Genomic DNA, 12465 nt, shown 5'->3' with positions numbered 1-12465 from the left:
AGATCCCACATGCCGCAGAGCGGCTGGGCCCGTGAGCCATGGCCGCTGAGTCTGCGTGTCCGGAGCCTGTGCTCCGCAACAGGAGAGGCCATAACAGTGAGAGGCCCGCGTATCGCAAAAAAACAAACAAACGAACAAAAAAACTGTATCATGTTTCTCCTTTGCTTCTCAAAATCCTATTTAGACTCTTATAACTCTAAACCTCTTTGAGTAAACAGGTAAGCTGGGAAGTTAATAGGTAGGAATGGTGACTAAGTCCACATACTTGAAGACAAGGGTATTTGTAGCTAAGAACTAAGTTGAACACTGTAAGGCTAAAGGACTTATACAATGCCTTTTAAGGTATTACACAAGTGCTAACAGGTTAAATTACTGTCATTTTCAGAAAATATAAAATGTGGACTTTTTTTGTAACTTCAGGGTTTTTTTTGTTTTCAATATACTTCAGCAGGATCAAGTATTTCATTGTCATTGTTTTTAAATCCAAGAGAATATTGTCACACTTGGGGGTCGATGTAATGGGACCATTTTATAGGTTAAATAAAGAAGTTGTCATCAGTTATTGCTTATTAAGGTTTGAAGTTACTTGGGACCTTTAGGGTCTGGGCTGGGAGATTTATATAAACCCTCAGATCTCAGATCTAGGTTTGAGAAGGTGTCAGGTATTTAGTGGGGATAACCAGCATTTAGAAACCCTGGATAATGACTATTCATCATTTAAAACTCAAGCATAAACGTCACTTTTATTTATGTGACTTCCCAGGAAGACTCTGGGGCTTCAGCTCCCAGGCTACTGCAGCACTCTGTTCACACCTTCTTACTTACCTAAAGTGGCTGCACTGCATCTCTTTGTTTTTTCCCTCTGCATTGTGACTGCCTTCCAGGGAAGATTTATGTTTTATTCATCTTTGCATCCCAAGTGCCTGGCTGACCTGATGCACACAACTAATATTAGCTGAATGAGTTAACAAATGAATTAATCTTTGGGAATACTATGGCCACAAATTCACATATGTGAAAGGTAAGTTTTATTATTTAAGAGCTGATTTTAAAAAGGTAAATATACATTCAACTGCTAGCTACCTGGAACAACTTTCAAGTTGTGCCAGGGAATCTCTACTGAAGTATCTATAAGTATCTCTAGTGAAAGTTCAGACTATATGACCAAAAGTAAAAGAACTTTTGCTTTTACTTCGTTATCCCTCTTTTAAGCATATATACATTTCTTTTCTCCTATGTGGTTTATAAAAGTATATCAAGTATCTAAAGGATATCTACTTTTTCTAAAATTTAAATGGTATTCTATTTTATTGGAAGAGATATGATCTGTGGAACGTGATAGCACTAGGTGCTTTAAACCATAGTTTGAAGGAACTAAGAATTCAGAGCCATTTAAGTAAGAACTTAGTAAACTATTTTTTTATAAAGCTGTCAATAATCAACTTCATCTGGTGACTATAAGTTCCCCTTAAATTAAACATTCTTATCTACTTCAACACAAGTAGAAAATAGCCAGAAAATTCTGGGACATAACAAAAGAGTTGATATACATTAATGCCTATCCAATAATAGGTAGTCAATAAGTACTTGTGCAACGAATTAACAAAAATAAAAATCTCATGTGATGGGGCAGGGGCAGGGATAAAAAGATGGCAGGCCTCTATACTGCAGAGGTTTACAATATAATAGTGGAGAAAAGCAAAGGTACAAATACCTTCAATTTATGACAGTTCAAAATAAGTGCCACCAGAGTAGTATAATTGAGGAGGAGCACATGATAAAACAGCACATGTACAGAGAATAACACAAAGCAAGATAGGTATGGTTCCTATTATTTAGGATCGTCTTGGCCAAAACTTTTCATACATAATTATTACCAAAGAGCTGTAAGGAAACAGGGCGTGGGTAATAACGTAGGTAATCTTTCGGAACCACAGGAGGGAGGCATATGGCCATAGTGAAAAAGTAAGGGAGGCAGGTGGAAAGAGAAAGTTAGAAACAACTTTCCTTCTGCTCAGCTCCCACTCATCAAGTCTGGACTAATCAGCAAGGATCCTGCCCTTCCCCCAAAACTGAAAAGGAAGGAGCATAGAATTCCAGTTCAATACACTCATTCTTGCAATAGGACCATAGGTGTTACTACTTTAACTTTAGGCAACTTTATCTGCAAATCTTACAGCTACACTATATCAATTTTTAAGTATTTGTGACTGGGTTACTTTCTGGGTCATGCATGGAAAAACAGGAGTCAGATAAAAAATCCTGGGACATGGTAACTCTAGGCCCATCCTTGCTTTAAATACATTATGTCCTTCCTATTTAAAATCCACTCAAAATTTACAGCTTATAAAAAACAAAAATTGAGATGAGATTTTACCCAGAAAAGTCCATCTAAAGATTTTTTAATACCTGAGAAATAAGGAAATTTTATTTAAAATAAGTTATGTTAACAGTAAATATTCATTAAAAAAAGGGGGAAAAAAACCCTTGAACTAGTCCAGTTTTGCAACACCTGATCTACAAAAATTACATGTGAGTCAAAAAGGTTTCCGTAAATCATTAATGAGTTAAAATGCTACCTACTATTCTTGCTTATTTTTGGAAAACTTGGAATAAATTTTAATGTCATGCCTCATATTGTTGATATTCCACTTGGAAGCACACGACAGACACAGATCAATTATAAAGATTCAAAAGCTATCAAGTAATTTTCACAACCCAAAAGCCTAGGAAAAGAAATTGAGAGTCCCATACCAGACATAAGCTCTTTCATCAATGTAAGAGAAGAACTCTTACCATAAGTTGGGGTGCTTTCTCGTCTTCCTTGACTACTTGATCTTCCCTTTTCATATTCATAACAATACAAGACAGTATCTTCCTCCACAATATTAAACCTCTTTCGATATTCCTGATCCAGAAATGAATTTGGTGATTCAGATCCCTTATGCACTGGCTTGCCCACCATGTGTCCTCTGAGGTCTTCACAAGGAAGGTTTCCTTTTTCATCCCTAAAGAGATGGTAAAGGAGAAGGATGTAGAAAAGTGTTACAGTGGTAAAATGACAGAGACAGTCTAAAGTAGTAATAATGTCCTTCCTATATATCTTCTGATCTTTCCAAACTTTCTCTGAGGTTTATAGGGCAACTTTAAATTATTCCTGTTTTGCAGGAAAAAAAAGAAGCCAAGGCTCAGAGAGGTTAAATGACTAGCCTAAAGGTTACACAGCTAGACATAGGCCATGGATCTTCTAACTCCTGCTCTAGTCCATGTTCAATACTATGGCACATAAAAGACATCATCTTAGCTCATAAATTCCTTTTAGTGCTTAAGAAAGTAGGTATAATGTTAACAGTGCTAACAATGTAGCTTTCTTCTGCCAGTTTATCTAATTGATTCATGGTAATATTTGCACTGCTTAAAAACAAAGATGTATTTAAGAACTACCACTTCTGTGAGGGTACTGTGACCTTAAGAACTAAGTTAGCACTATATAAACTGGTGTTGTAAGAATTTCAAACAGCTTGTTATTAATTTAAAATAAACCTTAATGAAAAGAATTATTCTCTGTATTTAAACTGTATTATCTCATTTAATAGTAAAAAAAGATATGTTCATGGAACTCATTCTAAATGGATATATCAAAATTTAATTACACATCAGCAACATTTCTTGTGGAGAGAGGGTGGAGAAACCTTACCATATACAGAGTTTAAGAATGGGATTTAAGATGGTGGCAAGTTGATTTTTTTTTTCTATAGGATTCTGAAGTGAAAAATCTCTAATTTAAATTTATGGGATCCCTAAAACTGTTACTCACACATAGTAAATATTAATCACACAGCCCAGGTGACTGGGACAATAATTTGGTAGAAATATTCCATTTAGGATTAGTTAAAATGAACCTTGCTTATTTTATGATAATTTCACTGACTAGCTATAAAATTTCTATTAGAAAAGCTCATATTCTAGAACATGACTATGGATGTAAATGCAACGTTTTTTTCCTTGTTGATCACTAATTTTATTTCTTCCTAGTTCTTAATTGTTTCCAGTTCTACCCTAAACAGTGCCATGAATACTATCAAACCAGATAAAATTTAATTTTAAGTGCCAAGACTGAAATCTTAAATCCACAGAATAAACTGAATTATAACAAGACAGATAAAAATAACAAATTTATAAGTGACCTATTAAGTCTTATGAGATGGTGATGAGCTTATAAAGCTAATGTCAATTCTAAAATATGAGTTTCAGTTCACCAAAAATATTATACTTTTATACTACAGTATACTATACTTCTCTCTCAGTATACAAATGTCTAGGTTGGGTTTGTCCAAATGAAGAGAACTATATTCCTATTATTTGAACTATGTAGAAAGTAGTAAATAATATTCTCAAGATTGACTGAATCAGCAAGCTGTCACTCTTATTTATTTTTTTACATCTTTATTGGAGTATAATTGCTTCACAATGGTGTGTTAGTTTCTGCTTTATAACAAAGTGAATCAGCTACACATATACATATGTTCCCACATCTCTTCCCTCTTGTGTCTCCCTCCCACCCTCCCTATCCCACCCCTCTAGGTGGTCACAAAGCACCGAGCTGATCTCCCTGTGCTATGCGACTGCTTCCCACTAGCTATCTATTTTACCTTTGGTAGTGTATATATGTCCATGCCACCCTCTCACTTTGTCACAGCTTACCCTTCCCCCTCCCCATATCCTCAAGTCCGTTCTCTAGTAGGTCCGTGTCTTTATTCCTGTCTAACCCCTAGGTTCTTCATGACATTGTTTTTTTCTTAAATTCCATATATATATGTGTTAGCATACAGTATTCGTCTCTCTCTTTCTGACTTACTTCACTCTGTATGACAGACTCTAGGTCTATCCACCTCATTACAAATGGCTCAATTTTGTTTCTTTTTATGGCTGCATAATATTCCATTGTATAAATAAAAGTATTGCTTATTACCAAATTGTAACTATGAAAGCTAGTTCTTAGGCAACACAAAGAAAATAAATATAAAATCCAGGCACAGTTTTATTTTTGGCTAGCTAAAAACTTTTCCTTAACAAATTGCCTGGTGCTTTTTGTTAGTTAGTCCTCTAGCAAAAAGAAACTGACACTGCAATTAGCTTGGAAACAGCCCTAATGAACTTGGGGCACTGGGGAAGGTTATGCCTATCCATAAATGGGCAGACGTTTCTGCCAGGCCTGTGACATGAATGTTAATGCAGCTGAGATCAGAGGGTGATTCAGCCCTAGTTAATTCACCATACTCTACTTATAAGGACACACCCTGTGGTAGAAAATGGGAAGGGCTGGTATTCCTTACCTATAATGGTATGAGAGGCCTTCTACCAACAAAGAAGATTTATTAGACATGTCTATATGGGATGCATTCAATAAAGTTGAATTAGGAAAAGTACAGATCAAAACCAAACTTTGCAGTAGAATGAATTGATACATGTATTGTGTATATAAGTGGGTGTGGCTGTGTGTATATGTACTCACATTATGAGACCCTGAATAACTCAACATATTAATTTGTACTGCTATAAAAATTTTCTTAATGTTATACATCTATACATATATATAATAAATCTACACTTTTGCTCTAAAAAGGATTTAAGGGAACAGATGGAAAGTTAGAGCACTGCTTCACTGGACTATCTTTATATTTAATGGCTCACAGTAAAATTAATACGAGAAATTAGTATTTAAACTTCACAGTTGTGCAAGACCTACAAATTCTTGGTTTTCATGATAGAAAAAGAAATTTGGTTAAGTATAAAAGTTCACTGTATACTATGATAACGAAATTGTATACAGTCATATAATAAAAAACTGACCAAATTTCACTCACTTCACATACATGAGTGTTTTCTCTTAAAGAAAAAGTCACTTTTGCAATCACATTCTTTTTCTGGAATAAATGTGTTCAAAGAATTATAATCACATGAAAAAAAGTCTACCTAATTTGACAACCAGTCCTACCATTTTTAAGGTTTTTTGGTTTTAAGGTGAGAAAACTTTTATTATTTACAATTCAAATTATCACCCAAATGCCTATCCTACATAAACAAAAGTTTTTAATGTAGGAAAAAATAAACGTTCAGATGAGTTAAATTAGGTGAGCCTCATTCATCCTCAAAATGAGAAAAAAAAAGCCACAGCTGTACCTATAAAAGAATGACAAATGCAAAAAGTTTTATGACTATAACTTCAAATCAAACCAGAAAATGCAGATAATTTATATGAGGCTGTGGTACAAAGGGAGTCTCATGCACATATTTTCTAACTGGGCTATATCAAACGATTGTGTGACTAGGTAATTAATAATTTGACTCAAAAACATTTAGAACATTCTGTTAAATTACACACTAGACTAAGAATCAATTAAGGCGACAGATAATAGCCTACTTATGAATTTTACTGAAAAGTATGGAACGTTCAAGCAATACTACCAAAACAAGTACCACTATGCTGATACTTCAATCTCTTGCATTCTCCTGTTTTTGTAAACAGCATGTTTAAAGCTTTTTATTGACTTCAATATATTGCCTTCATCATATCTGCACCACACTTAGAGGACAGAACTGGATTCTTTAACTCCTTTGTCTTCTGAAGTACATTTTAAATACATTCTGTCTAGGAAATACTCTCTTTATTACAAGTTCCTCCCTATCCAAGAGACAAGGAAAGAACATCAAAGAACCGCAGAGACTTGCTAAAAATAATTTTCTGATGTTTATCTGTACATGTAGCCCTCTGAAGAATAAGGTCTTTTAAATAATCATTTGCACTGAAATAAAATTCTTTCCCATTAAAATGAAAACAAACCAAAAGATTCATTTCCTATTTGAAACACACATGGTTTTATTGCTCCTCTTACAAGAGTATTCAAAAAGTCTGATACTATCTTAATAGATTAAAATTCAACTTGAATTTGACTAGGATATCAGATGAATTTGTACATCTGATTGTAAATTTAACATGACTGTAAATTATATATTAGAACGATTTTTGAAACGCCAGCTTAGTAAATTGTATCTTCTCACAAACCATGTTCTCACAACCACATTTAATTCTCAGAAAAAGACCTAAAATGTTAATAAAATTGACTGCAGTTTTATTAGTAGATGACAACACAGTATTTGCAGACATGCCAATGTTGTCATGTAGCATTTAGATGGTAAAATGTCAGTACCATCATATCCAACAGAATGAAACATTAGGTATACTAAAGTGAAGAATAGTGAAAATTAATTAAAACAAGGAATTTCAGTACTTTTATTTACTAAAGAATTTTAATATTAAGTATAGCTTGGAAACAAGAGACCTTAAATTATTGTTTTTGAATGACTGCACAACTAATTTAAAAACTGAATCAAAATACTTTGTGATTGGTATTAATTATCCCCATTTAGTGCTGGCCCTTTTCGATAATTTTTGTATTCCACAAGGCTGGAAATCATAATGCTTTTGGACAAAATGCATGATGGCACAAAGTTATAGTCTTCCACCTGCCAAGAATTTCAAATAGGAATTTGGAACATGAAATGGAGATACAGCCTCCAGAAATCTGAAAATAGACTTTAAAGGCAACTCATTCTCTTGCAAACTCTCTCTACTTTCTGAAAGAAACATTAATGAACTAACCAAGTGGAAACTGTAGAGACAGAGGTATTGGGGGAAGAAACACTCTCCCTCATCATCATCCAAGAAAAAAAAATCTCCCTCATTACATACATTTAAGAAAGCACAGAAGTTATCTCTAACTTTCTCTTTTAGAAATAAAGTATGAAATGCTTCAAAGTAACTTGAGATTTCCTGTGGCTTCTTACCAAAGAGCCTCACTTATTTTTTACTTACTAAAATAATCCTAGCTGCTATTTTATATTAGTTTCCTATTATGTGAGATAATGCTTATAAGATATTTAATGTAGAGTGTTTAATACAAATTAGTTATTGTTATTGTTATTATTAACTAGAGTACAGTCTCTATAAGGCAATGATTTTCCAGAATGTGCTCAGAATTCTTAACTGAGAAAATATTCAAGGTGTTTCGTGAGAATTTACTTCACAGTTTACGTGCACTTAGGTTAGTCTTTAGCTAGAAGCTACGGAGAACAACATGATGGTTAATTTTATACCTGGGAATATACGGTTCTGCAGGAGGAGGGGGAATGTAGAGATCCTGGAGGGCGGAACTGTCTCTTTTGGTGGGTGTACTGATGGTGCTGGAAGGCGTGGCAACGCTGCTTGTGGGACTTCTAGGTATAAGAGGCTGGTTAAAATGAAAAAGAAAATACATACGCACACAAACAACACACAAAACAACAACAACAATGACACATAGTTATCATTTTTAAATGATCTATTTCTACAAAGTTTTTGAACTTGGCTGAAATCAAGAAGCATGTTATTTAGCACATGGATATTCCTTTGAGTCTCCAAAAACAAAAAAATTTATCACTTTAGAGCTTTTCACTTAGTTCCTAACTCACCTTATTGTACGGCATAACCACGTAAAAGCTATTTATAAGGTAAATCTATCATGCAGTGTTTCATAATGGGGAGATTTATCTCACAGTCAGAAACATATTTAAATTTGCTTTGTTAGAATCCCACTTTTGAAAGAAAGGTAATAAAGAGTAACTTCCCAAAAAATTAGTTCACTCACATCCTGACTGGTGTACAAGAAAGATAATTCATAACGTTTCCCAAAAAAGATACATTACACTCCTAGGTCAGTAGAATGTGACAGATTCTCAAAAAAGTTTACAAAAATGGAGTATGAAAGGCTAATGCGAGAGAATATTTTCTAGGAAAATGTACTTTTTTCATAAATGTAAACAATACTGTCTTCTCCAAGTCATTTTATGGTACATCTTCAAAAGTATGGTGATTAGTGTGACACAATCATTTCACTTTTCATAGGCACACACATTTACCATTGTTTAAAATAATTTTTAGTTGCATACCTATAGATTTCATTTTCATGCCTGTATTTATGTATTAAATAAGTTTTTTTAAAAATTAAGATTCTCTATATACTGAATTAAGCAATACATCAGGATGCATTAACTTACGAGCACTCCCAATTCTAAACGTCACAGCATTTGGAAATGATATTGTGGTTTGAGAAATTATTCTAAAGTGAAACTAAAATTCACAAATTTTCATGTTTATCTTACAGATCTTACTGCTTAGCTACATATACAATAACATATTAAAAAATAAGAACTTTAATGCAATCGCAAACAAAAATAATGATCACAAAATTAACTGTATCTTCACATGACAAGATGTTGCCATTTTAGCCAGTATGAAAACACTTTTTAGCATATCTATAATAGACCCATAGTTCTATTACTTTAACACGTATTGCTGGACACTCAAAAAATGGCATAGTACAACTATTTTATATTGTGACAATACTTTTGTACAGATAAACAAAATTTGTTCAAAAATCCAAGCATAAATACAATGTACAATGTAGGTCACTGGGGTAGGCTACATAGTTTATGACTCAGTTCATGGTTTTTGACCTTCCTTTTTACACAGCTCACCTTAATAGCTTGAAATCACACATCCTGCCAAAATGACGGTTAAGTTTTAATCTATGTGAAATAGAAATTAAAGAAAGAGAGAGAGAAGGGAAAAATAATTGATAATTTATTTTGGGACTCTACAGTATTCTATCTTATATGATGTAAAAAAACAGTCAGGAAGTTTACATGTTGAGGAATTTTGATATATTTTGAAAGTACACAGTAAAGACTATTACGTTTAACTATGCTGATTTGGAATAGCATCCAGTTAAACTATGCGTGTCTTTTAGAAACAAAAATTTTGGCAATGGGAAATCCTGAAATTTATATAGGTAATCAGGAGTTACCTGTACAGATGCACACCATGAAGCCTGAGGAAATAAAGAATTATATTCTTTCTAAGGATGTATTACATGCCTCTACAACAGATCTTTGAATGATAGGACCTTTTTTTTTTTAACTGGAGTAAAATTGCTTTACAATGTTGTGTTAGTTTCTGTTGTACATTGAAGTGAATCAGCTATATGTATACCTATATCCCCTCCCTCTTGGGCCTCCCTCCCACTCCCCCTCCATCCCACCCATCTAGGTCGTCACAGAGCACCGAGCTGAGCTCCCTGTACTATACAGCAGGTTCCCACTAACTATCTATTTTACACATGGTAGTATATTTATGAGGTTTGATAGGACCTTTAGATCAAGTGATCTGTGATGTGACTCTGTTTATCATTGTTTCCTCTCTGTCAGGACATCTTGGTATTAAATACAAATGACATTAAAGAACAAGTCTAACCAATATTTAATCATCATAGAAATGTAAAGAAAACATTCATTACACAGTACATTTCTTGCCAAAACTTTCTGTAACAGATGCACTGTGAGAGAAAAACTTATATTCAGTATGCTTTTAAAATGCTCTAATATGCTCTTATTTTAAAATATCCTAACACTACAAGTGAACTTAAAAACAAGTTCTAAAAATACAAGCATTAAAAAAAAATAATCTAACAAATTTTTATTCTCTTTCTTCTTTTCTAGGGTCACTACTTCTATTTTGAAGACTTCTCTCCTTTTATTTTACCACCTGTAGAACTAAAGGTAATTTCTCCTGGTTAGTACCTATCCCTGCCCTCCCCAAACAAAGAGGAAGGAAGGAAGGAAGGAAAAAAGGAGAAGTAGTAGTCAATGATTACAAGTATATTTTAAATACCTCTGAAGTGTGAGGTAAGGACCAACAAAATATTTTATTCTGTCTGGACTATTACCAGGATTGTCTGTTTAGGGTACTTGTTCCTTCCCCTTCCAGGAAGTTTAAATATTAGCCTTGTCAACTTCCTTCAAATTGATATTTTCTCTAGGTTTCTATTTTCAACACGGAGTTGCTATTAATGTCCTCAGTTAACACAGTTAGTTAAATTAGCAAAAATGTAGAAGAAAAAGACTTTTAGATAGGCTTAAACAGATAACAGGTTTGATTGTGCCAGCTGGTTCAATTAATTGAAGAGGTTGAAAAAAACAACTTCTTTCAGAGAAAGAAGAAATTAGTCAATCCTGTTGTTTAACTCTTACTGGCTAGTTATTTTATTAACTGGTAAATCACAGAAACCATTTAAACTGGTTTATCATGCAGATATCATCTGGCTAATCAAGTATGCCTGTACTAAGTAAAACACATAGTAAATACTAAATATATTCATTGTATTTTTGTCTACTAATTGTACTATTTTTGTCAAGCTAATCCAAGCTAAAAAGTAAACATTATTCTTGAGAATCTCATCTAAAAAAAGACATTAGGCAATGGAAAAATAAAATATGGTAAAATAGAAGCTTCATGGGAAAATGGAAATAGCTACTTAACCCCAAAGGAAATTTGTGATAATTTAAAATTATAACGTCTTAAAAATGTTCTAACTCTGGACAAGAATTGAAAGGGTACAAAATTAAATGACTAAAAGAATGAAGAAGGCATTAAAGAATATTAGAAAGATAGGCAAAATGTGACTAAATCAAACACAGAATAAATGATGCTAGTAGCTGAAATTATCAGTGAGAAATTCCTAGTTGTAACAAGTGCCATTAAAATTACACCTATTACCGATAACCAACAAGTACGTGAAAATACACAAAAAGTGACAAATACAGCCTCCCTCAAATCAAAAAAGTTCTCAGCGTTTAATTCAAAATTTAATAGACATATGCCTTAGTTTCAGAAAAAATACCTAAATATGTAAGTATAATAGTGCAGAAGGATAGTTCTTCCTACCTTGGTAACATTTAGTTTTAATCATTTCTTCATAACATAGTATAAGAAAAGTAGTTACCGTTGTACTATAAAGAATTTCCAATATAAGGAAAAAAATAGAATTAAAGGGTAATATTTTTTATTTTACCACTTTGCCTTTTGATTCTTTCTCTTAACTGGTAAAATCTGCACAGGAAGAGAATTAAGAGCTTTCATCACTTATGGATAAAATACAAGGGTATTTTAAGACTGCATCTTCTTACTCAAGTAAGCATGAAGCTTCAGTATAACTTGAGCCACTATGGTATGCAATCAAGTATGATATGGATCCATTTTGGATTCTATCCAAGAGGATTTATTTCCTGGAAAGACCTTGCCATAAAATTTATTTTTCATATCTAAATGGTCCTACTGACATAGAGTTTTCCTTCCAGATTCAATGAGGCTCCAACAGGGAGGACATATTTTGCACATATGTTGTTACTCTTCTAAAATAAATCTATGATAGATTTTGGGGGCACTGGCATGCATCTCTTAAAATATCCAAATCCTAAATAAAATGATCATATACATCTCTTCAAATATACATTTATAACCTTAGGTCAATTAATGATAACTTACTACTGTGAACAGGACTCAGAAATTTATTAGGTTACGTACACATA

General features: G+C 33.3%; 1 protein-coding gene across 4 annotated transcripts in view; it reads right to left on the bottom strand.

Annotated features, from left to right (window-relative positions):
• Positions 1–12465, bottom strand: part of CNKSR2 (connector enhancer of kinase suppressor of Ras 2) — a 258302-nt gene that overhangs the window by 99691 nt on the left and 146146 nt on the right. For all 4 annotated transcript variants that reach the window (XM_065900458.1, XM_065900459.1, XM_065900460.1 and 1 more), the window contains 2 exons: positions 8158–8291; positions 2797–3008 (listed from right to left, as the gene is read on the bottom strand). In XM_065900458.1, the coding sequence (XP_065756530.1) occupies positions 2797–3008; positions 8158–8291 (346 nt within the window). The remainder of the gene's footprint in view (positions 1–2796; positions 3009–8157; positions 8292–12465) is intronic.

This window comes from Phocoena phocoena, chromosome X, assembly GCF_963924675.1.
Source record: "Phocoena phocoena chromosome X, mPhoPho1.1, whole genome shotgun sequence".
In the NCBI taxonomy this organism is placed as follows: Eukaryota; Metazoa; Chordata; class Mammalia; order Artiodactyla; family Phocoenidae; genus Phocoena; species Phocoena phocoena.
Note: the sequence above shows the minus strand (reverse complement) of the source record. Positions and strands in the feature narration are given on the sequence as shown.